The sequence below is a fragment of the Ciconia boyciana genome, chromosome 2 (genome assembly GCF_034638445.1).
Source record: "Ciconia boyciana chromosome 2, ASM3463844v1, whole genome shotgun sequence".
Classification (NCBI taxonomy): domain Eukaryota; kingdom Metazoa; phylum Chordata; class Aves; order Ciconiiformes; family Ciconiidae; genus Ciconia; species Ciconia boyciana.
In genome coordinates this window covers 168,701,798-168,721,020 of record NC_132935.1, presented here as the reverse complement: position 1 = coordinate 168,721,020, position 19,223 = coordinate 168,701,798, and the positions used below count along the sequence as shown (strand labels likewise).

The window sequence follows — 19,223 nt, the reverse complement described above, 5'->3', positions numbered from 1 at the left end:
GCCGCCCGTCCCCGGGCAGGATGCTCCATGTGGGTAACAATGAGCCGGAGCAGCAGAAATGCATTTTCCAAACCCAGGGATGTTTTTCCCCCAAACGCGTCGCTCTGCACGGGGTCGTCTCGGCGTCGGCCACCGGCCGGGCTCGGCCCCCGCGGCTGCGGGTTGCCGGCCGGCGCCGCGCTGCCCGCGAGCTTCCCCTCAGCTCCGGTACCCTCAGACAAGAAGCGAAGCCCCGTGCGGGTGCCCGCACAGGGACCCCCCGCGCTGCCCCGTCCCCCCGCCGCTTCCTTTGCCGCTGCTGTGTGGAAATGCAGGTACTTTGATGTGTATCATTAAATGAATTAAGCTCGGAAAATCCCGCGTCTCCATCTCGCTGGGAGCTTCTGGAGCGCGGGGAGCCCCTCCAGGTCCCTGCACCCCCAGGTCAGCCCGTCCCCGGGCTGGGCGCACGGAGCAGAGCTGGGGGGGCTGCGCCAGCCCTCCCACCAGTGCTCTGACCCAGCCGGGATCTCCGGGAGAGCAAATGCAACCACGAGAACGCGTATTTAGCAGAAAGCTCAAGTTATATTCCGTGTTTGTGGTTCACGATGTGCGGTCGAGCCGGGAACCACGCTGGAGTGAAGGCTCCGGGCGTTGCAGGGCAGCGGGGGCACCTCTGCTGGGGCTGGGGGCCCGGGGAGCAGCCGTAGCCACTGCTCGGGCGCATCGAGGCCACCCCTTGCCAAGGACGGAGCTGCTCAGGCACCGGCGTGACCAGCTCCGCACCGTTACCTGCCGGTGAGCGACGGGCCGCCTGGCCTCGCTCTGCAAGCCACCGGCTCCACGCGGCTCCTTCCTCACCGACACGGCTTGGAGGGGGGTTTCCCTCTCGTGAGCCGGTGTTTGAGCCTTGTGCCGGCCGCAGCGCAGTTTGCTCCCGTCTCCCGTTGGCTTTTCCGCGCTCTCCAGGCTGCCAAAGGCCCCACGTCACTGGGGGGACAGTGCCGGAGCCAGACCCCGGCTCGCCCTCCTCAGCGAGCCCCTCGCCGGCGCCCACCCCAGCCTCTCCTTGCCCGGCTCACCGGCTGTGGCTGCCACGGGGCTCGGCCGGATCCCGCACCGGGGATCGGCAGAGCGTGTGCTGCACCTCCGCCGTCCCAAGGGAGGGCTGTAACTGGGGCGAGCGGTGGCCGGGAACAGGGAAACCCCCAACGCAAGCCGTACGCGAGCTTGGGGACCGCTCCACGGCCGGGGCTGCTGGCCAGCGTGGTGAGCCTGGGCTGTGCTGCAAGCTCGGGCACTGCCGCCGGCCCCTGCCGCACCCCGCTGCGGGTGCTGCCGGCCCTGAGCACCCAGGAAATCCTCCTCGTGCTTGGCGCTGCCTGGAACACCGCTTGTCACTGGCGTTTCGAGGATAACGTGCCAGAGGGGGGTCCCAGCGCGGCTTACGGGGCAGGCACGGGGCGTTTGCCACCGGTGTGGGGAGCGTGGCCAAAGCTCTGCTGCCGGCGCCTGGGCTGCAGCGGGCACAAGGCTTCCTTTGTGGCACGTCCCGGTGCCCTACGGTTGTCTCTGCCCCACAAACCCAGGCAGCATGGTCGCCGTCCCAGCACAGCCCCAGCCCGGTGCCTCCCGTCCCTGCCCTGTCCCTCGTTGCTGCCGGGCTCTGCCCTCGCCGGCGGGTAAAACCACCGCAGCAGCACCGGCACCCAGGGTTGTGCGCGTGTCGGGGGGCAGCCCCGTGTCCTGGGGGCCCTGGCGTCCCTGGCGTCCCTGGGATCTCTGGGTCCCTGGGACCGTGTGGCCCTTGATCTCTGGAGCTGCGGGATCCTTGGGATCCCTTAGTCCCTGGATCCCTTCGTCTCTGAGGTCCCTGGGTCCCCACGTCCCTGCGTCCCCATGTCCCCAACACCCTGTGTCCCGACATCCCCATGTCCCAGGTCCTGATGTCCTCGTGTCCCAGCTCCCGATGTCCCTGACGCGTGGTGTCCCGACGTCCCGGGTCCCGATGTCCCTGTGTCCCAGCCCTGCCGTTCCCCGTGCCGACGCTGAGTGCTGCGGCTCCGCTCCGGGGGTCTGCAGCCAGTGCTGCCTCCCCGGGCCCGCGGTGCCCCGGCAGACGGGTACCGGGGCTGTCGGGTACCGGGGCTGTCGGGTACCGGAGTCGAGCAGGTAACAGGGGTGGCTGGAGAGCGGGCCCGGGCAGGCACCGGGGCCCAGGGATGGTGCCAGCGTGTCCTGGTACCTTCAAGCATCCACGTCCCCGCGGCAGGTCCCAGCGAGCCACGGGGGCCGGGGGGGCCACGGAGAGGCAGGACGGGTGGGTCACGCCTGCCGGGATGGGAACAGGGGAAGATCCCCCGGCTGCAGAAGTCACAAACATCTGAGACCCCAGGGAGGTTTCGGGGGAAAACCCCGGTGTCACAGGACGGGACACCTGCCCCGCCGACGTGACATCGCCGCCCCAGCTCGGCCGCGCTGGGATCCCACGCGTGGGCAAGGTCTTGCTTTCTCCTTCCCACCCCCTTCATTTCCAGTAACAGGGGCTGAAACTCGGCCTCTTCCCCATTTTTGTGTGGTTCGGTGCTTTTGCTGCACCTGGCCGGGACACCCACATCCTGCCGGGCCAGCGGAGCCGCAGGCGGGGGGGGCCGGGACACGCGAGACCCCGTGAACGGAGAGCGGCATCCAGGGACCCCGGAGCACATCTCCTCCACGGTGGGAAACGGCTCGCTGGGGAGACGTCAGCCCACGCGGCGGCTGCCCGGCAGAGCCGTGCTGGAGTGGCACAGCCCCGTGCGGCTGCAGAGCCGCCCCGGCCCCACGGCAGCACCGCTCACCCCCCAGGGACGTGCAGGACCCACGGGGAACTCGAGCCGGAGCAGCTCCGGTGGGGCAGCCCCGTGGGAGCACCGTCACGGGCTGCTCTTTCCACCCGGCCTGCTTTCCGCTGACCCAAACCGCTCCCGAAGCGAAGGTCCCGAAGCGGCGTGTCCCCTGTCCCCTCCCGCCCCTGTGGGCACCAGGGCACGGCACCGAGCATCCCTCCCTTGGGGCGCCATGCCGGAGCAGCCCGTCCCTTGGGGTACGGCTCCGAGGACAGCGGGGCCGCGGTGGCCTCAGCCAGCCCGGGCCGCACCCAGGAGCTGCTGCGGCGTGTGCTGGGCTGGGGCTGGGGCCAGTGCCGACGGCGGCACCGGGAGCACGGCACGGGCACCGACGGCGGCGTGCAGAGGTGCCAGGAGCGAGCCAGGACAGCGGGGCACACCGGTCCTGCCCGCCCCGCTGCTTTTGCTTCTAACGGTAACGTCGGACGTGCGGCCGCGGGCCGGAGGTTTGTGGTCACGACAGGCGAGGGGCAGGCAGGAAGGGGGTGGCTGGTGAGCCTTCCCCCGCGTCTGCCACATGCTCCGGCCCTGCCTTTTTAAGGCCCGTCTTCCCGCAGCCCCGGCAGCATTTCGGCAGCCCCGTGCAGGAGGAGCCGGTGCCACCACGAAGGGTCTGCGTGCCGCCCCAGCTGCGGTGCGAGGACGTTGCTGCAGGCTGCCGCTGCCGTCGCCGCGCACGGGCACTTCCCGGCGGCTCCAAGGGGACATGGTCTCCGCCACCCCCCAGCCCTCTGCCCGCTCGCCCAGGAAGGAGCCCGAGCCCTGGGCCAAGCCTCGCTCCCACGGGCAGAGCAAGACCCCATCCGGCCTCGCTCCGTGCGCTGGCGGAGAGGCACGAGGCGACGGGACGAGCTCTGCGGCTGCACCGGGGAACTCCAGCCTCGGCGCTGGCTCCAGCCAGGCAGCGCAAAGGTACCGGGCTGGAGGGGCAGGGGAGGGAGACGTGCGAGGCTTTACGCTGGCTGGAAGCTTTTTTGCGGGGAGGAAGGGAGTCCAGGCGTGCCCGGGCAGCCAGAAGAGCCGTGCAGGGAGGGAGCCGGTTTCTCCCTGCTGAAATCCTGCCTGCACAAAGCCGGCGCGGTGCCTGTTTCGCAGGCAGGAAGACGCGGGGGGAGCAGGCTGTGCGAGAGGGGGTGCCTGGGGGATGTTACTGGTGTCCGCGGCCCCTCCAGGCAGCCCTGGGGAGGGTCTCCCGGGGGGGACAGCCCACGCGGACACCCCAGGGACGCGGCGCAGGCAGCACCGTGGTGCTAACGGGAGACGCGCGCGTCTGCTTTTGTCTGTGCAGCGTGGCCGTGGCCATCCAGCACGCTCCCATCCCCGTGCCGCCCGGGGACGGCAGGGGCTCGGGGATGAGGCTCCTCCTGGTTGGGAAGAGCGGGGCAGGGAAGAGCACCACCGGGAACACCCTCCTCGGAGAACGCGTGTTCAAGTCCAAGCTCGCGACCACGCCGGTGACCGTGAGCTGCGCGCAAGCACAAGGGCGCTGCGACGGTGAGGACATCATGGTCATTGACACGGCCGATATTTTTGATCCAAGAGCTGCCATCAGCGAGGTGTACAAAGAAATTACTCGTTGCGTCAGGCTGTCCTCCCCCGGCCCCCACGCGCTGCTGCTGGTAACCAAGCTGGGCCAATTCGTCGAGGAGGACAAGGAGGCCGTGCAGAGACTGCAGGACATTTTTGGAGTTGACGTTTTGAGGCACACGATCGTCGTACTCACCCACGCAGAAGACCTGGCGGGGAGGCCACTGCACGATTACCTGCGGTATTGCAGCAACGGAGAGCTCCAGGACCTGATCCTGCAGTGCGGGAGCAGGTACTGCGGCTTCAACAACAGAGCGGTCGGTGCTGAACGGGACCAGCAGGTCACCAAGCTGATGGGGATGGTCTACCGCATGGTGCGGGAGAACGGGGGCAAGTGGTACAGCAACGACATGTACCTGGAGCCCAGTTTAACGGAAGAGAAAGTGGAGTATCACATGGGGAGGTACAAAGCAGAGAGGAAAATGAGGGAGCGGTCCAGAGCTACGCCATGCAGGATAATTGTGGGTGGCGGGATAATTCTCTTTGTCCTTGCTCTGTTTTCCCTGATTGTCCTTATTTTTCCTGATTTCCGTATTTTGCGGTATGGATGAATCACGGAGTCACAGGAACATTGAGGCTGGCGGGGACCTCTGGAGATCGTCCGGTCCAAGCCCTGCTCAAGCAGGGTCCCCCAGAGCTGGTAGCCCAGGACCGTGTCCAGATGGGTTCTGGACACCTCCAGGGATGGAGACTCCACCACCTCTCTGGGCAGCCTGGGCCAGCACTCACTCACCCTCACAGCAAAAAAGTTTCCTGATGTTTAAATGGAATTTCACGTTTCCGTTTGGGCCCATCCCCTCTCGTCCCGGCACTGGGCACCACTTGTTCTCCGTCAGGTGAGGACAGGATTCCCCTCAGCCTCCTCTTCTCCAGCTCTCCCAGCCTCTCCCCGCCTGTCAGATGCTTCCACGCCCCAGTCGTCTTTGCAGCCCTTCGCTCCGGCGTGTCCACGTCCGTCTGGCACACGGAGCGCTCTGCTCCACGGACACGTGCCGCTCTCCAGCCCAGGGAGTCCTCGTGTAATTACCACGTATTTCCAAGGGAGATTATAAACTAAAATACTTCAAACCCACCATTCCTGGCCTGGCACCGTCCTACCGCAGTGCCACGCGCAGCCCCGGGCACGCCGATTTACTGCTCTCCATGCAGCCGCTGCTGCCACCGCTCTTGGCGAAGCCACCGAACGCTTGCTTGTCACGTGCGATGGAGACACGAGGGCTGGCTGGGGAGAGAAGAGATGGTGAAAGCCCTTCGCCGCCAGGCCAGGCACGCGAGGGCGGCTGTGGGAGCCGCGCTGTTCCTCAGGCCAAAGCGGTGCCTGCCCCGGGGCACGGCGCTGGGACCGGTCACCCTTCCCCAGCGGCCGGTGTCCATCAGGGAGCTGCAGCTGGGGTCAGCCGGGCAGGGGACATTTTGTTTTCCTCCCCAGGTCGCTGAGATGAGGGAAGACCCACGCAGACAGCCCGGGCGCTCCGGCAGGGCCTCTGCATCAATGCCTGTGGCACCGGGGTCTCTCCTTGCTGGCTCGGGGCTTTCAGCTCTGCCCTGCAGTGCTGGTCCCAGGGGCACGGGCATGGGAGACAACAGCCACCTCCTCCCAGCTCATCCGGGTTCCCTGGGCAACGCAGTTTCATTACAGCAACCTCGCCAGAGCCACAGATGCCTTGAGGGTCAGCAAAAGGCTCCGCAGAGCCGAGAGCATCAGCAAAGCACCAGGATACAGGAGGGGGGGTCCTTCCGGAGGGATCCGCGGCAGAGTGGGCGAGCGATGGGTCTGTGCGGGGCCGTGGCTGGGGCCAGCGGCCGCGGCGGCTCTGGGAACAGCACTGGGGTGCTTGATGCCTGCGCTGGAGACGTCTCCTGAGCCGGGGAAAGTCCAGCCCGGTGGCTCGGCAGGAAACCAGCCCAGGGTGTGAGCCCTCTCCCAAAGGTGCCGTGAATAGGCTTTTCCCGTGGATGCAGCGAGCTCGTTACTGCAGATAACGAAGCTCAGTGCAGGCGAAGGGCAGCACAGATAACCTCGGCTTTTGCCCAGAGGGCAGCTCCCCTTCCTCACCTCTGGCTCGCCCTCCCTAAACAGCCCGCAGCCCTCCGAGAGGGAGGATGCCCTTCCCCTGCCTGTGGCCCAGGACACCCCCAGCGCAGTCCCCGCTGAGCGCCCTGGGGAGCGGGGACCCATCGCCCTCCGCCTGAGCCTCCCGGGGCTCAGCATCACAGTGAAAACCAGTGGTATAAGGAACCAGCTACAGCCCTCGTCACAACGGGGGGACGCCATCGTAAAACTAACGGACAGAACAAACCATAATTAAAACAAAAAACTGGGACATTTCTAAATCCTGCAAGGTACGGGCAGCCCTGAAGTGGCCAGGCAGTTGGACGAGATGATCGTGGTAGGTCCCTTCCAACGGAACTACTCTACTCTACTCTATTCTACTCTGTTTCTATTCTAATTTCCCTTCTGCAAAATAAGCAAAGAATTAAAAATGGCTTAAATAATCAGAAAGTATGCGAAAGACTCGTGACAAGTTTAGAGGAAAATAGCTTTTAAAACTTCATTGGAGTTAAAATAAAGGCATTTCCTTCTAAAAACAGCCAGGCAGGACAGAGCACTGCTTTCGCATTCCTTTGACCCAGATATTCGTAGGGTGCAGATAACCATGAGAAGTTAATGTTCCTCTAATGACGCGTGTGTACTACCAGCACAGACAAACTTGAAAACGAGGAGTTTGTTAAACTACCGCTACGGAAATGCAATCAAAATTTCCATCTCTGTTGAGTTTCAGTTCTCATTTGGAAAGAAATATTGGCCAAGCCACTACTCCTTATTCATGAAAATCATAACCCACACCCTAAAAGCAGGTACAACAATCTTTTTTTTTTTTTCCCCTCCCCCTGGAATAACAGTAGCAGAATTTAAAACAATTTACCAAAGGCACCCGTGCACTTTGTCCTGGAGTTTGAATTTTGCAGCTTCTGATGGTTATGGTTTTTCTTCTCCAGATACAGCAGCTGGAGTTTAACCGTTGCCTGTGAAGTGCGGCAGGGCATGTCAGAGAGACCGTGTGCGGGAAGAGATTTCTCTGAATTGCAAATCAGCTGTGCTGAACAAACAGCCTTGTATCGGCTGTCACTGAGGAGCCGGTTCTGCTCTTCAAAGCAGAAACTGCACAATAATGACAGAAATGGGCAAGGAGAGAAAAATATCACCTCCTCCCTACGGGATGCGTTTTAGTTGGGTACTTCTTCTCCCTGCTGCTCCATGCCCACAGCCAACCCATCAGCTCTGTCTTCCTCCTCCGCACAAGAGCAGGGCTGCCAGTTTTCCTGGTTCATCAGACCCAAGAGGCTTTTACGAGAACAAGTTTTGGCTTCAAAGTTGCCAGGTTGGGTCTCCACACACCAAAATATAAAGGCTCTTCATGAAGTAGCTGCACCTCCGGTAAGGCTCAAAAACGCTCAAAAACGCTCTCATTTCCCAGGTGAAAACACTGAATCCTGAGGTCCATCTAGTGGCTGCTCCCTGAAGGCAGAGCTGGTGGCAATCGTGCTATTGGGGGACCCAAGGACGGGGCCGAGTGGGGCGCAGATGGAAAGAAGGGGGTGCAGCCATTAAACACCATCCCCCGGGGAGCCAGGGACGGAGCTCGGCACCGCGGGGATGCTCCAGTCTCCCGCCACCGGCGCCCAGTCAGGGTCCTGCTGGGACGGGGTAAAGAGGAGCTGTGCAGCGGGGGCTATGGCGCAGACAGAGCTGTTGTCGTGGTTTAACCCCAACCCTCAACTCAGCCCCACCCAGCCGCTCGCTCGCTCCCCCCTGGTGGGATCGGGGAGAGGATCGGAAGGGTAAAAGTGAGAACACTCGTGGGTTGAGATAAAGTTCAATAGGAAAAGCAAAAGCCGCGCACGCAAACAAAGCAAAACAAGGAATTCATTCGCTCCTTCCCAGGGGCAGGCAGGGGTTCAGCCATCTCCAGGACAGCAGGGCTCCATCATGCGTAACAGTGACTTGGGAAGACAAACGCCATCACTCCGAATGTCCCCCCCACTTCCCTCCTCTTCCCCAGTTTCTATACTGGGCGTGACGCCATATGGTATGGAATAGCCCTTGGGCCAGTCTGGCTGTGCCCCCTCCCAGCTTCTTGTGCGCCCGGCAGAGCATGGGAAGCTGAAAAGTCCTTGACTGGTGTAAGCAGTAATTAGCAACAACTAAAACATCCGTGTGTTATCACATTGTTCTCATCCTAAATCCAAACCGCAGCACTGTACCAGCTACTAGGAAGAAAATTAACTCTATCGTGGCCAAAACCAGGACAGCTGTCGTAAGGCGTAAGCAGAGAACACGGCCCAGTTCCCAGAGCAGAGGGAGTGGGAGGGTGACTGGAGCCTTTCCACTGCCTCTGCGTAACCAGCAGATGCTGCAAAACCATCCCTGCACGGGAGAGCTCTGCAGCCCAGGTAAACTTTACCTGAAAAATAGCCGGAAATCCTGGCAAAGGAGGAGGAGGAGGCAAAGAGTTCTGTGTTCATGTGGGGAGCGGCTGAGGGACCTGGGGTTGTTCAGCCTGGAGAAAAGGAGGCTGAGGGGAGACCTCATCGCTCTCTACAACTGCCTGAAAGGAGGGTGTGGAGAGGTGGGGTCGGTCTCTTCTCCCAGGTAACAAGTGATAGGACGAGAGGAAATGGCCTCAAGTTGCGCCGGGGAGGGTTCGATTGGAGATTAGGAAAAATTTCATCAGCGAAAGGGTCGCCAAGCACTGGCACAGGCTGCCCAGGGCAGTGGTGGAGTCCCCATCCCTGGAGGTATTTAAAAGCCGTGTGGACGTGGTGCTCAGGGCTGTGGTGTAGCGGTGGGCTTGGCAGCGCTGGGTTAATGGTTGGACTCGGTGGTCTTAAGGGTCTTTTCCAACCTAAATGATTCTGCGATTCTATGATTACAGGCGGGGTGGCCCTGTCAATGGGGTTTTTTTAAGGCGAAAGCATTGCTGTGGCTCAGCGGGCGCTGGCAGTGGGTCAGGGTGAGCCCCTGCACCTCCCTGGCCTTGCCGGGGTGCAACTGCACGCAGCGGTTGTGCTTGGGAGCCATGCCCACCTTCCTGGGCGCTGGTTGTTTAGCCTCCAGGCTAAGCCACCCCAGGTCCCTCAGCCGCTCCCCACCAGCCTTGTGCTCCAGACCCTTCCCCAGCTCCGTTGCCCTTCTCTGGACACGCTCCAGCCCCTCAATGTCTCTCTTGTGGTGAGGGGCCCAACACTGAACCCAGCATTCGAGGTGCGGCCTCACCAGTGCCGAGTACGGGGACACGATCACTGCCCTGCTCCTGCTGGCCACGCTATTGCTGATACAAGCCAGGATGCCATTGGCCTTCTTGGCCACCTGGGCACACTGCCGGCTCATATTCAGCCGGCTGTCGACCAACACCCTCAGATCCTTCTCCGCTGGGCAGCTTTCCAGCCACTCTTCCCCAAGCCTGTAGCGTTGCAGGGGGTTGTTGTGACCCAAGTGCAGGACCCGGCACTGAGCCTTGTTGAACCTCATACAATTGGCCCAACCCATGGATCCAGCCTGTCCAGGTCCCTCTGCAGAGCTTCCTGCCCCCCAGCAGATCAGCACTCCCGCCCAGCTTGGAGTGGTCTGCAGACTGACTGAGGGTGTTCACCATAAAGCAATAATTGGCAGTCGTGACCACAGAACAGCATTGCTAATAACGACTATGACCGCTAAATAATTAGCACTGAAGTAAAAACCGGGCGGCACCGCGGCTGAGGAGGCCGCACCGGAAGTCGTCCCACACCACCACCACCCCGCGGCCGCCCCGACGGACCAATGGCGGCGCCGCTGCCGATCACGTGGGGGGGGGCGGTGCTCAAAATGGCGGCGCCGACATCACCGCGCTCATCACGTGGAGCGCGGCCCGGCCCCGCCCCTTTGGGGAGCAGCGGCGGGTCACGTGCACACCGGGCACACTTCCGGTCGGCGCTGGCCACTTCCGGGAGAGGCGGGGCTCCGGCCGGAAGTGCGTGGGGGAGCGACGGCGGGAGAGGATGCCCGCGCGGAAATCGCGCGGCCGCTTCTGGGGCGTCACGTCACGCGGCCTACTTCCGGCACGGAGCCTGCGGCCGCCGTAGCACCGGAAGCACCGCTCTGAGGCCCCACGCGGCGGCCCGGCGGGGAGCGGATCCCCCCCCCGGAGGGGAGCGGGCCCCCGGCAGGGCCTCCCCCGGGCACCATGGCAGGGCAGACGCAGGTAGGAGCCGGGCGCTGGCGGAGGGAGGGTGGCCCGGCCCGCCCTGCCCTCCCCGCCACCGGGCCCCTCGATGCCCTGCTCTGCGCAGCCCCCCGCCCCCCTCGCGCCTCTCCGGGGCGGTTCCTGCTGCTCCCCCTCAGCAGCCGCCAGCTCGGATCTCTCTGAAATTACCAAATTACCCCCCTCCCAGCCCCCCATGACATTTCTGCTCCGGTCCCTCCATGGCATTGCCCCCTGCAGCCCCCGGTGCCCCCCAACCCTCTGCAGGGCTCCCCCGCCGTGACATGGCCCCCCTCCACCCGTCCCTGTCATACCTCTCCTTCGACAGCCACGTGGCTGAGAGAAGCCAGAGCCCCTTCCTGCCTGCCCGATGGCAGTTATCCCTGGGGCGTCGGTGGGATGGGCCGTGTGGGGTCACCGTGGGCTGCCCTGAAAGGCTCAGAGCTGAGCTCCAGGCAACGTCTCACCAAGATGGCGTTCTCTGAAGATCCATAATTCCCCCCCCCCGGGTGCACGGCCTCCTGGGGAAGCGCTGGCCATCGGCACTCTAAATCTCACATTTTGGTAGCTCTCCCGCGGGTGGAAATAGCACCTGGGAAAGAAAACCTAAATGAAATGCTTCTTCCCCGCGGCTCTGACTGCGCCACGGTCACGCTCCACTCCACGCGTGAACGAGGGTGCAATCCTTGTGTGGCAGGAACCGGTGACCTTTGAGGACATCGCTGTCTATCTGAGCCGCGCAGAGTGGGACGCCATTGTGGAGGGGCAGAGGGAGCTGTACCGCAGCGTCATGCTGGACAACTACAAGCTCTTGACATCCCTGGGTAAACCTGCAGTTTTAACTCCAGGGGGGCACGGCAGGGGCAGGGGGCCTTCCGTCGTATTTGAATCCATCAGAACTGTGCTGCTTCCAGCGCTTTAAGGGGCTGATCCGCGTCTTTTGAACTGTGGCCGCAGGGTCAGGATAACTGCTCCGAGTGCCTGCGGTCCTGGGTGTCCTGCAGACTCTTTGGGAGACCCAAACGCAGGATTTGGGTCTCTCTGAGCTGATGGCCGCCTCCGAAAATGTAACCGCCGGTGAGCTGCCTGCCCTGAGGTCAGGCAGGGACCTGTCAGGGGTTCCTGGCCATCGGCCAACGACTCTGTCCCCTCCCCTGGGTGCTCAAGCTGTAGCGGGGCAGGAGTAGCACATACCAGGCAAGGTGCAGGGGAGCGGACTTGTCGGAGGACAGCAGAGCTCCCTGAACCAGCGAGGTCCCTTCAGAGGACTTGCCCGCTGCCACCAGGACAGGACGGAGATCTCTGATTACCTGCATAAAGGGTCTGAGCCCGGCACCTGGGAGGACGTCCCACGCCCAGGAGCTGCTCCTAGGAAGAGCGGCAGGTAATCCCTCGCTGGGAAAGCCTGTCAACGGAGTTGGGAGTCGGTTCCCATACTCCCATCAGGGCTCTGCTGTTGTCCTTGTGAATAAATTAATCTCTGGCAGCAGCTCTGATGTCTCTCTTGCTTTTTTCTACTTTTCGATGTTGTTTCTGCTTGGGCTCTTCTGGTCACGGTGAAGTGCAGCTTGGAGTGTCACAGAGAAGACCATTATTTTCTCATGTTAACAATTTATTCCTACAGTTTGTGTTAGAACAACACGCTCTGCTCCACCCCCCAGGTTACCCAGGCCCCAAACCTGACATTTTATACCGGATGGAGCGTGGGGAAGAGCCATGGGTGTGCACACCACAGAGCCCAGTGAGGTGGGATGGACCTGACAGCCCCTCTCCAGGTGAGCAGGAACAATCCAACCCCTGTAGGACCACTTACTTTGACAGGGAGTGGTGGCATGTTCCAAAGGCCACCCCAAGCTCCCCTTCTCTGTAGCTGTGACCAGCATGTCTCTGGGGTTCCCGCTTGCCCTCCTGTCCTCCTCCCCCCCTCCTCGCTGCCTGTTTTGAGGCATCTCCCCCATTTCCCTGTGGCCCTGCAGTCCTCCCCGTGCAGGGCAGCAGCAATGTCAGAGGGAAACAGAGGCTGCCTGTCTCCCCGCGCAAAGGCTGCAGCTCTGCAGAGACGTTGCTGATCTGCTGTTGCTTGTCCCCTGCGTCCCACGGAGAATCCTCCCCCTCTTCAGTCCCCCGTGAGCAGTGTTGTGGTTTTCTGGCTGCTGGTGGTGGACAGGGCTTCCTCCGGCCCCGTGGCTGTGGAGCAGAAGGGCTTCCCCCGCCAGGAAGGTGACGTCCATTTGGTTCCATGCAGGACACAACGGGGATGTGAGCTGGCTGGAGGAGCCTCCCTCAGGCTGGTGGCCTGGTGCTGGCGGGCGCCGTGTGCTGGAGGAGAGGACGCGGACCCCCTGCCAAGGTGAGTCCTGGTCCCCTCCCTTCCTCACCACCAGCCTCTGGAGCAAAGAGCCCGAGGTGGGGTCCAGCCCCACCCCTGTCCCCAGCCGCCTGTGCTGCCCCTGGTCATTGCTGCCAGGGCTTCTCCCACCCCTGTGCAGGCAGCATCCCCGGGCAGGGCTTGACTGTCCTGCCCATCCAGGCAGAGGTTGGGCATGTGGAGCCCAGGTGGCCCCTGAACTCAGGAGAATGGATTTTTCTTACTGGCTGTCAGCGTCTCCCCCCTTTCAGCACGGTCCCCCTCTCCCTGTCCCATCACCGTGCCCCAGCCAGGAAAAAGGTAAACTCTTCCCCACCTTTTCTCGGCAGGAGGACGTTGCATGCAGTGGCGTCTCCGGTCTAGAAGACTGCTGAACAAGTTCAAGTGTCTCGGGGGTAGGAGCGAGTTGCCATCAGAGGCAGCTGGCAGAGGAGTGGGGCTGGTGGAAAGCCAAGGCCGGGCACGGACAGTCTTCTGGTCTGGGAAAGAAGGAGAAGTAGAGGATGAACGAGAGGTCACAGCAAATGTAACTCAAAGCAGAGGATTCCCGCTTCATCCAGTGATGGAACAGCAGAACAAAAAGGCGGATCTTCAGGAGCGTCTGCGTGGTGACCCTAGGGAGGGGTTTCAGAGGAGTGCCCAAAAGAGTCAACGCACCTTGGGAGAAGTGACATTTCTCCAGGGAAATAGGGAACTGTGTGTTGAGGATCTGAATGAGAGTATTTTGAAAGACCACTGCTACTGTGTGATGAGTGAGACACAGCTCTTGCGCTGCATCCCATGTCCGTGTCCTCTGAGCGAACACGACTACTGCAGGAACCTCACGGCTGGTGTCTCAGCACTTAAGGACCACGAATACTGTCACGTGCAAAGGATTCGTTATCAGCGTAGAGTTAATAAAATTGTTCGTCTTAACGGGAAGGCTCGGGCCATGCTTCACAGGCTGGCAAAGCGAAAATCCCAAATAGGGCGAATCATCAGGAAAGCCAAGCGAATGATGTGGCTTTACAAGCCTTGCGCCAGCAAGAGGCTGGAGTTTCTCCAGGGTTCCTCCAGCACGGGCTGTCTTTCTGAACCCGCTGTCCCAGTGACTCTCCCTCCTGCTGAGGCAGAAGACGACCCCACGAAGGGAACGTGTGGGGCATTTTGTCCTCCTGCAAAGCAGCAGACTGTGCCCCCCCAGCCTCAGAGCGAGGGCGGGTCCCAAGGGGGGACGTCAGAAGCACTTCACGCCCCTGTGGTGTCTTTTGAACCCACGGCTGCACCCCCACCCTCAAATGCAGCTGCGGAGGTGAAGAGGGAAGCGACGCACCCCGAGGCGCAGAGGGCACGGCTGATCCAGAGCCCTGACGCTAAGCAAAATGTGGAAGGACACGAACTCGTTAATTCAAATTATGTATCGCTGCATGATGCGTATAAAATGGTGATGCGGACTGTCGACCACATGTTGGACTCCGTATGCCAGAACTTTGAGCTCGGGGGCTACTCTCAGCGTAAGGATATCTGGCCCATCGTCATTCAGATAGACAGCTGATCGTCAGCGGAAGGTCAGCAGCGACTCTTCCGTCTGTTGAGGTGAAGTTGGGACCTTCCTCCCTGCAGCAAAACACACTGAAGTGGTCTGAGCGAAGAAACGCTGTGAAAGGCGTAGGGAGGCGGATTAGTGGGTATAAAACTCGGTATGCGGCGCCTGCTGGGGAAGCTGGGATTGTCTGGGAGGCTTCAGGGAAAAGGCCAAGGGAAGGGGAAGGATCAGTGTGGATAAAGGAGGAAGCACGGGAGAACGGAGCGAAGGTGGAAGGACGGGCAGCCGCGTGTGAGCAGGCAGCTGGTCGGTATGTTTTCTGGCCAGGCTGTGCCTGATCACTGCGGTCTTTCCTGTCTTCTCATTAAACCGTTTTAAATCATTGTCCGTGTTGCCACACTCCGTGGTGTGTCCATCTGCGTGCGGGCTGCGCTTGCAAACAAAGGAGCAGCTGCTCACCAGGCCCAGGCGGGGAGGAATCCCCCCGGGTCTTCGGGGCACCGGACCCAGCTGAGTGCTTCGCTCTGCCTGATGCAGGCAGCGTGCCCGGCTTTTGGGGTTTTCCTACTGTTAATTTAAGAATTCTGAATGGAGAGAGATTTTTAGGGTGCGTTACTAATCTCCTACAGTGTTGAAGGGGGACTTTGTTTTTTGATGAGGTTTTGCAGCTATCACTTATAAAAGCAGGCGGGGATGTCCCGCGTGGAACCCTGCAGCGTTCTCTTTCTAAAACTACTGAAAAAAACCACTGTTCAGCAGATTTCTGTAACGGGGACGCTGTTACGGCTGCTGGCAGAAGACCGGTCCCAGACAAGGAGGTGAAGCTCCCCGAATTCAACCGCGGGAGGTGCCAGGAGGAATTGCTGGATGTGCAGGATGCCGGCAAGGGAAGGGGCAGCAGCAGCAGGCAGTGCTGTGTGGGCGGCTGGGCTTTGCCAGTGGTCATGGGGGAGCGGAACCCCCCGGGTGAGGAAAGGGGGGACTGGGACCTTCTGGAGAGGAGTCTTGCACGACCAACAGTGCCCAGGGAACCACAACATTCATTCCAGACAAGGCTGAGATTACTCTGGTAATATCAGAAAAAACAAAATTGGGTATAAGCAGAGCAAAACTGGGATGAATTTGTAATATTTTATATCAGCAATAGCGTGGCCAGCAGGAGCAGGGCAGTGACCGTGCCCCTGTACTCGGCACTGGTGAGGCCGCACCTCGAATGCTGGGTTCAGTGTTGGGCCCCTCACCACAAGAGAGACATGGAGGGGCTGGAGCGTGTCCAGAGAAGGGCAACGGAGCTGGGGAAGGGTCTGGAGCACAAGGCTGATGGGGAGCGGCTGAGGGACCTGGGGTTGTTCAGCCTGGAGAAAAGGAGGCTGAGGGGAGACCTCATCGCTCTCTACAACTGCCTGAAAGGAGGCTGTAGCGAGGTGGGGTCGGTCTCTTCTCCCAGGTAACAAGTGACAGGACGAGAGGAAATGGCCTCAAGTTGCGCCAGGGGAGGTTTAGACTGGATATTAGGAAATTTTACTTCACGGAAGGGGTTGTCCAGCACTGGCACAGGCTGCCCAGGGAAGTGGTGGAGTCGCCATCCCTGGAGGTATTTAAAAGCTGTGTAGGCGTGGTGCTCAGGGCCATGGTGTAGTGGTGGGCTTGGCAGCGCTGGGTTAACGGTTGGACTCGATGATCTTAAAGGTCTTTTCCAACCTAAACGACTCTGTGATTCTGTGAATGTGAAAGAATAATGAAGAGTGGCATTTTTATTTGGGAGGGGATGAGGCTGGTAAAGGGGGACAACCCAGAAGGGAAAAGGGAATAGCAAAGCTGGGGGTAAGGTAAATCCTGCCGTGAGTGCCATTTGGGAATTACTCCTAGCATAGGCACAGGAACACCTTGAGGTGCCACCTGACAAGACTGTCTCTGCCCAGCTGACTTTAACCAATATCCTCCATTTTGGTGGTGGTTTTGTGGCATTACAGTGCTGAGGGATCTGGCAGCTGCAGAGCTGTCAGCGCCTAAGACCTGCCTGCCAAGCCGGGGAGGTCCGCGCACAAGGAGGTCACGCTGTGGGAGATCCTGTTGTCCGAGGATCTGCCTCACGTTAACATACAGGTGGAGAAGGGCTGGGGGATTTTTAAGCTGAACAAAAATCTCAAATATCCCAACACCCGCTTTGCCCTTTTACATGATGAATGTTACTGTGATACCGAGGTCGTGAGAAGGTGTTTGCATATAGAATTGTTTCATTTCATTCTTCACTTAATTTACGTTGGAAAAGACCTTTAAGATCATCGAGTCCAACCGTTAACCCAGCGCTGCCAAGCCCACCACTACACCATGTGCCTGAGCACCACGTCCACACGGCTTTTAAATCCCTCCAGGGATGGGGACTCCACCACTGCCCTGGGCAGCCTGTGCCAGCGCTTGGCAACCCTTTCAGTGAAGACATTTTTCCTAATATCCAGTCTAAACCTCCCCTGGTACAACTTGAGGCCACTTCCTCTCGTCCTGTCACTTGTTACCTGGGAGAAGAGACCGACTCCACCTCTCTACACCCTCCTTTCAGGCAGCTGTAGAGAGCGATGAGGTCTCCCCTCAGCCTCCTTTTCTCCAGGCTGAACAACCCCGGGTCCCTCAGCCTCATGACATCAGGAAGCTCTTGGGAAGGCTGCCAGAAGCTGTGCAGTCCTGCCTACAGATGTAAATATCATTGCCAGCTTTTCCTGTCGCAGGACTGGGCAGATGACACGGCATGAGAGCCAGCTGTCCAAGCGGCCGTGCCCGACTGGGGAGCGATCAGAACAGCACGAAGCGCTGTTACGAAGGGAATTGTCCAAGATCCCGAGAGCTGCGGAGCCCCCGTGGAAGAGGCTCACACGTGCAACGGCTGGAAACGTGGGTTGTGTCACAGATGTTGACCCTGAGCAAGCACCGGCGTTTCACACACCGGGTCACGCACCCCGAGAGGGGCAAGGGCTCCGTCACTTACGGTCTGGGAGGTTTGCAGGGATGGGGGACGCCCCCCAGGTGCCACCTTTACCCAGCCGTCAGCAGCAGGAGTGCGCTGGGATGGAGGAGACGGGCTGGCGAGGAAAGCTGCAGTGGGAGCTCGGAGGAGACAAACATCTCCCGGGCGTTATTACACGGGAGCGCGTAAACGGTCGGGCCCGGGGCCCACCTCCCCCGCGGAGCCGGCCCCTTTGCTCCGGCGCCCTGAGGGCGGGCCGGGGCACGGCCCCCGCGGGCGGTGACCCCCCCGGGCCGAGCTCTGAGCTCCCGGCCCCGACACCCGGGGCCCCCGGGCCCGGCCCGGCCGCCACAGCGGAGCCTCCCCCCGGCACGGCCGGGCCAGGCCGGGCCCGGAGCCGGTGGCGCCAGCGCCCAATGGCGGAGCGCCCCCGCGGTCACGTGGGGCGCTGCGCCAATGGCGGGGGCGGCCGCGGGCAGGCCTCAGCCCGGCGGAGGAGCGCGGCCGCCACAAAATGGCGCCGCCGGTGAGAGCAGCCAATCGCGCGGCCGGCGGGCATCACGTGGGACGGGGCGGGGTTTAGACCGGGCGCTGGCGCAGGGAGTTCTGGGACAGCGGCGCGACTTCCGGGTCACGAGACCGAGACGTGCCTCACAGGCACGAGGAAGGCGGGGCTCTTTCACCGGAAGTGCGTACGCGGATGTTTACGGGGGGAGAACGCGCCCCTTCCGCCGCGGTTGCCGTGGTAACGCGGGACGCGGCCTGCTGCTTCCGGCGGAAGCGGGTGGGCGGGGCCCCGTGTGGTGGCTCGGCCCGGGGCCGGGGCCGCCGCTCCCCGTTCCCCGCCCCGAGGCTGCCCCGGGGCCCAGGGGGTCGGTGCCGGCCCCGCGCCTCCCCCACGCAGCGCCGGGGCAGGAGAGAGGCCGGGCCGGGCCGGGGGCGGGCGGGCGGCGGGGCCCGGCGGGAGCTGGCGGCAGAGCGGGGCTGGGGCTGCGGGGCCCGATCCCCGCTGGGGAGGGCTCCTGGCGCGGGGCCGTCGCCGCAGCCCGTCCCCTGCTCGCCCGCGGCCTCCTGCCGCAGCCCTGTTACGAGGCAGCCCCAGACGGGCTCCTCCCCGGGCGGGTGTTCCGCCGGCCCTGCCCGCAGCAGCGCGGCCCCGGAGCCCGGCTGCCCCGCGGCGCTGGGCCTCCACCGGCGAAGGAGCCCGCGGTGCCTGTGTGGGGGCAGCCAGCGACCCTCACGGCCTCCCTGAGGGGGACGCCGTGGCGGGGGGAGCTGTACCGGCGTGTCATGGGGGACAGCGCCAAGCTCTCGACGTCCCCGGGTAACGGGCAGATTGAGCCCCCCGGCGCGGGACATCCGTGGCGGGGGCTTCCTTCGTGTTCGACTCCGTCGGGACCGCGCTGCCCCCAGCCCGTAAGGGCTGATCAGCGTGTTACCAACAGCGCGTGGCTACCGGGTTGGGACGACGGCTCCCAGCACCCCGGGGGAGTTTTGTGCTGGGAAAACGCAGGGTTTGGGTCTCTCTGAGCTGATGCCCACCTCTGAAAATGCCACTGCGAGTGGGGTGCCTGCCCTGAGGTCAGGCAGGGACCTGGCGGGGGGTCCTGGCCTGGCTTTCCCTGGGTGCTCAGGCAGTGACGCCGCTCTGCCGTGCGAGGGGCGCTCGTGT

At 62.1% G+C, this 19,223-nt stretch overlaps 2 protein-coding genes and 1 long non-coding RNA gene across 6 annotated transcripts; 2 read left to right on the top strand and 1 right to left on the bottom strand.

The window, feature by feature from the left end:
* Window positions 1-1,397: 1,397 nt before the first annotated feature.
* On the top strand, window positions 1,398-8,537 carry LOC140648648 (GTPase IMAP family member 3-like). Of its 2 annotated transcripts, XM_072854987.1 has the most exons (3): window positions 1,398-3,779; window positions 4,156-4,686; window positions 5,021-8,537. In XM_072854987.1, exons 1-3 carry the CDS (start codon window positions 3,385-3,387, stop codon window positions 5,292-5,294), a joined length of 1,200 nt encoding a protein of 399 aa, XP_072711088.1. In that variant the 5' UTR covers window positions 1,398-3,384; the 3' UTR covers window positions 5,295-8,537. The 2 variants fall into 2 exon arrangements, with proteins under 2 accessions (XP_072711088.1, XP_072711087.1); XM_072854986.1 differs by having other exon boundaries at window positions 4,156-5,154.
* A 1,890-nt stretch (window positions 8,538-10,427) lies between these two features.
* On the top strand, window positions 10,428-14,974 carry LOC140648645 (uncharacterized). Of its 3 annotated transcripts, XM_072854977.1 has the most exons (5): window positions 10,428-10,696; window positions 11,394-11,520; window positions 12,358-12,471; window positions 12,942-13,046; window positions 13,394-14,974. In XM_072854977.1, the coding sequence occupies exons 1-5, from the start codon at window positions 10,679-10,681 to the stop codon at window positions 14,596-14,598; spliced, it is 1,569 nt and encodes a 522-aa protein (XP_072711078.1). In that variant the 5' UTR covers window positions 10,428-10,678; the 3' UTR covers window positions 14,599-14,974. The 3 variants fall into 3 exon arrangements, with proteins under 3 accessions (XP_072711078.1, XP_072711079.1, XP_072711077.1); XM_072854978.1 differs by lacking the exons at window positions 10,428-10,696; window positions 11,394-11,520 and adding an exon at window positions 11,615-12,080; XM_072854976.1 differs by lacking the exons at window positions 10,428-10,696; window positions 11,394-11,520 and having other exon boundaries at window positions 11,615-12,471.
* LOC140648656 (uncharacterized) lies at window positions 12,463-18,064 on the bottom strand. The gene is made up of 3 exons (XR_012041308.1): window positions 17,573-18,064; window positions 13,381-13,543; window positions 12,463-13,015 (listed from the first exon to the last, which is right to left on the bottom strand). It is a non-coding gene; the product is annotated as an uncharacterized lncRNA (long non-coding RNA).
* Between the last annotated feature and the right edge of the window lie 1,159 nt (window positions 18,065-19,223).

Excerpts from the sequence above, each read along its gene's own strand:
- LOC140648648 (XM_072854986.1), top strand. The coding sequence starts at position 3,385 with ATGCTCCGGCCCTGCCTTTTTAAGGCCCGTCTTCCCGCAGCCCCGGCA. Across the intron at positions 3,780-4,155 it reads TCCAGCCAGGCAGCGCAAAG|CGTGGCCGTGGCCATCCAGC; the intron begins GTACCGGGCTGG and ends TTGTCTGTGCAG.
- LOC140648645 (XM_072854976.1), top strand. The coding sequence starts at position 12,192 with ATGTCTCTCTTGCTTTTTTCTACTTTTCGATGTTGTTTCTGCTTGGGC. Across the intron at positions 12,472-12,941 it reads ACCTGACAGCCCCTCTCCAG|GACACAACGGGGATGTGAGC; the intron begins GTGAGCAGGAAC and ends GGTTCCATGCAG. Across the intron at positions 13,047-13,393 it reads GACGCGGACCCCCTGCCAAG|GAGGACGTTGCATGCAGTGG; the intron begins GTGAGTCCTGGT and ends TTTTCTCGGCAG.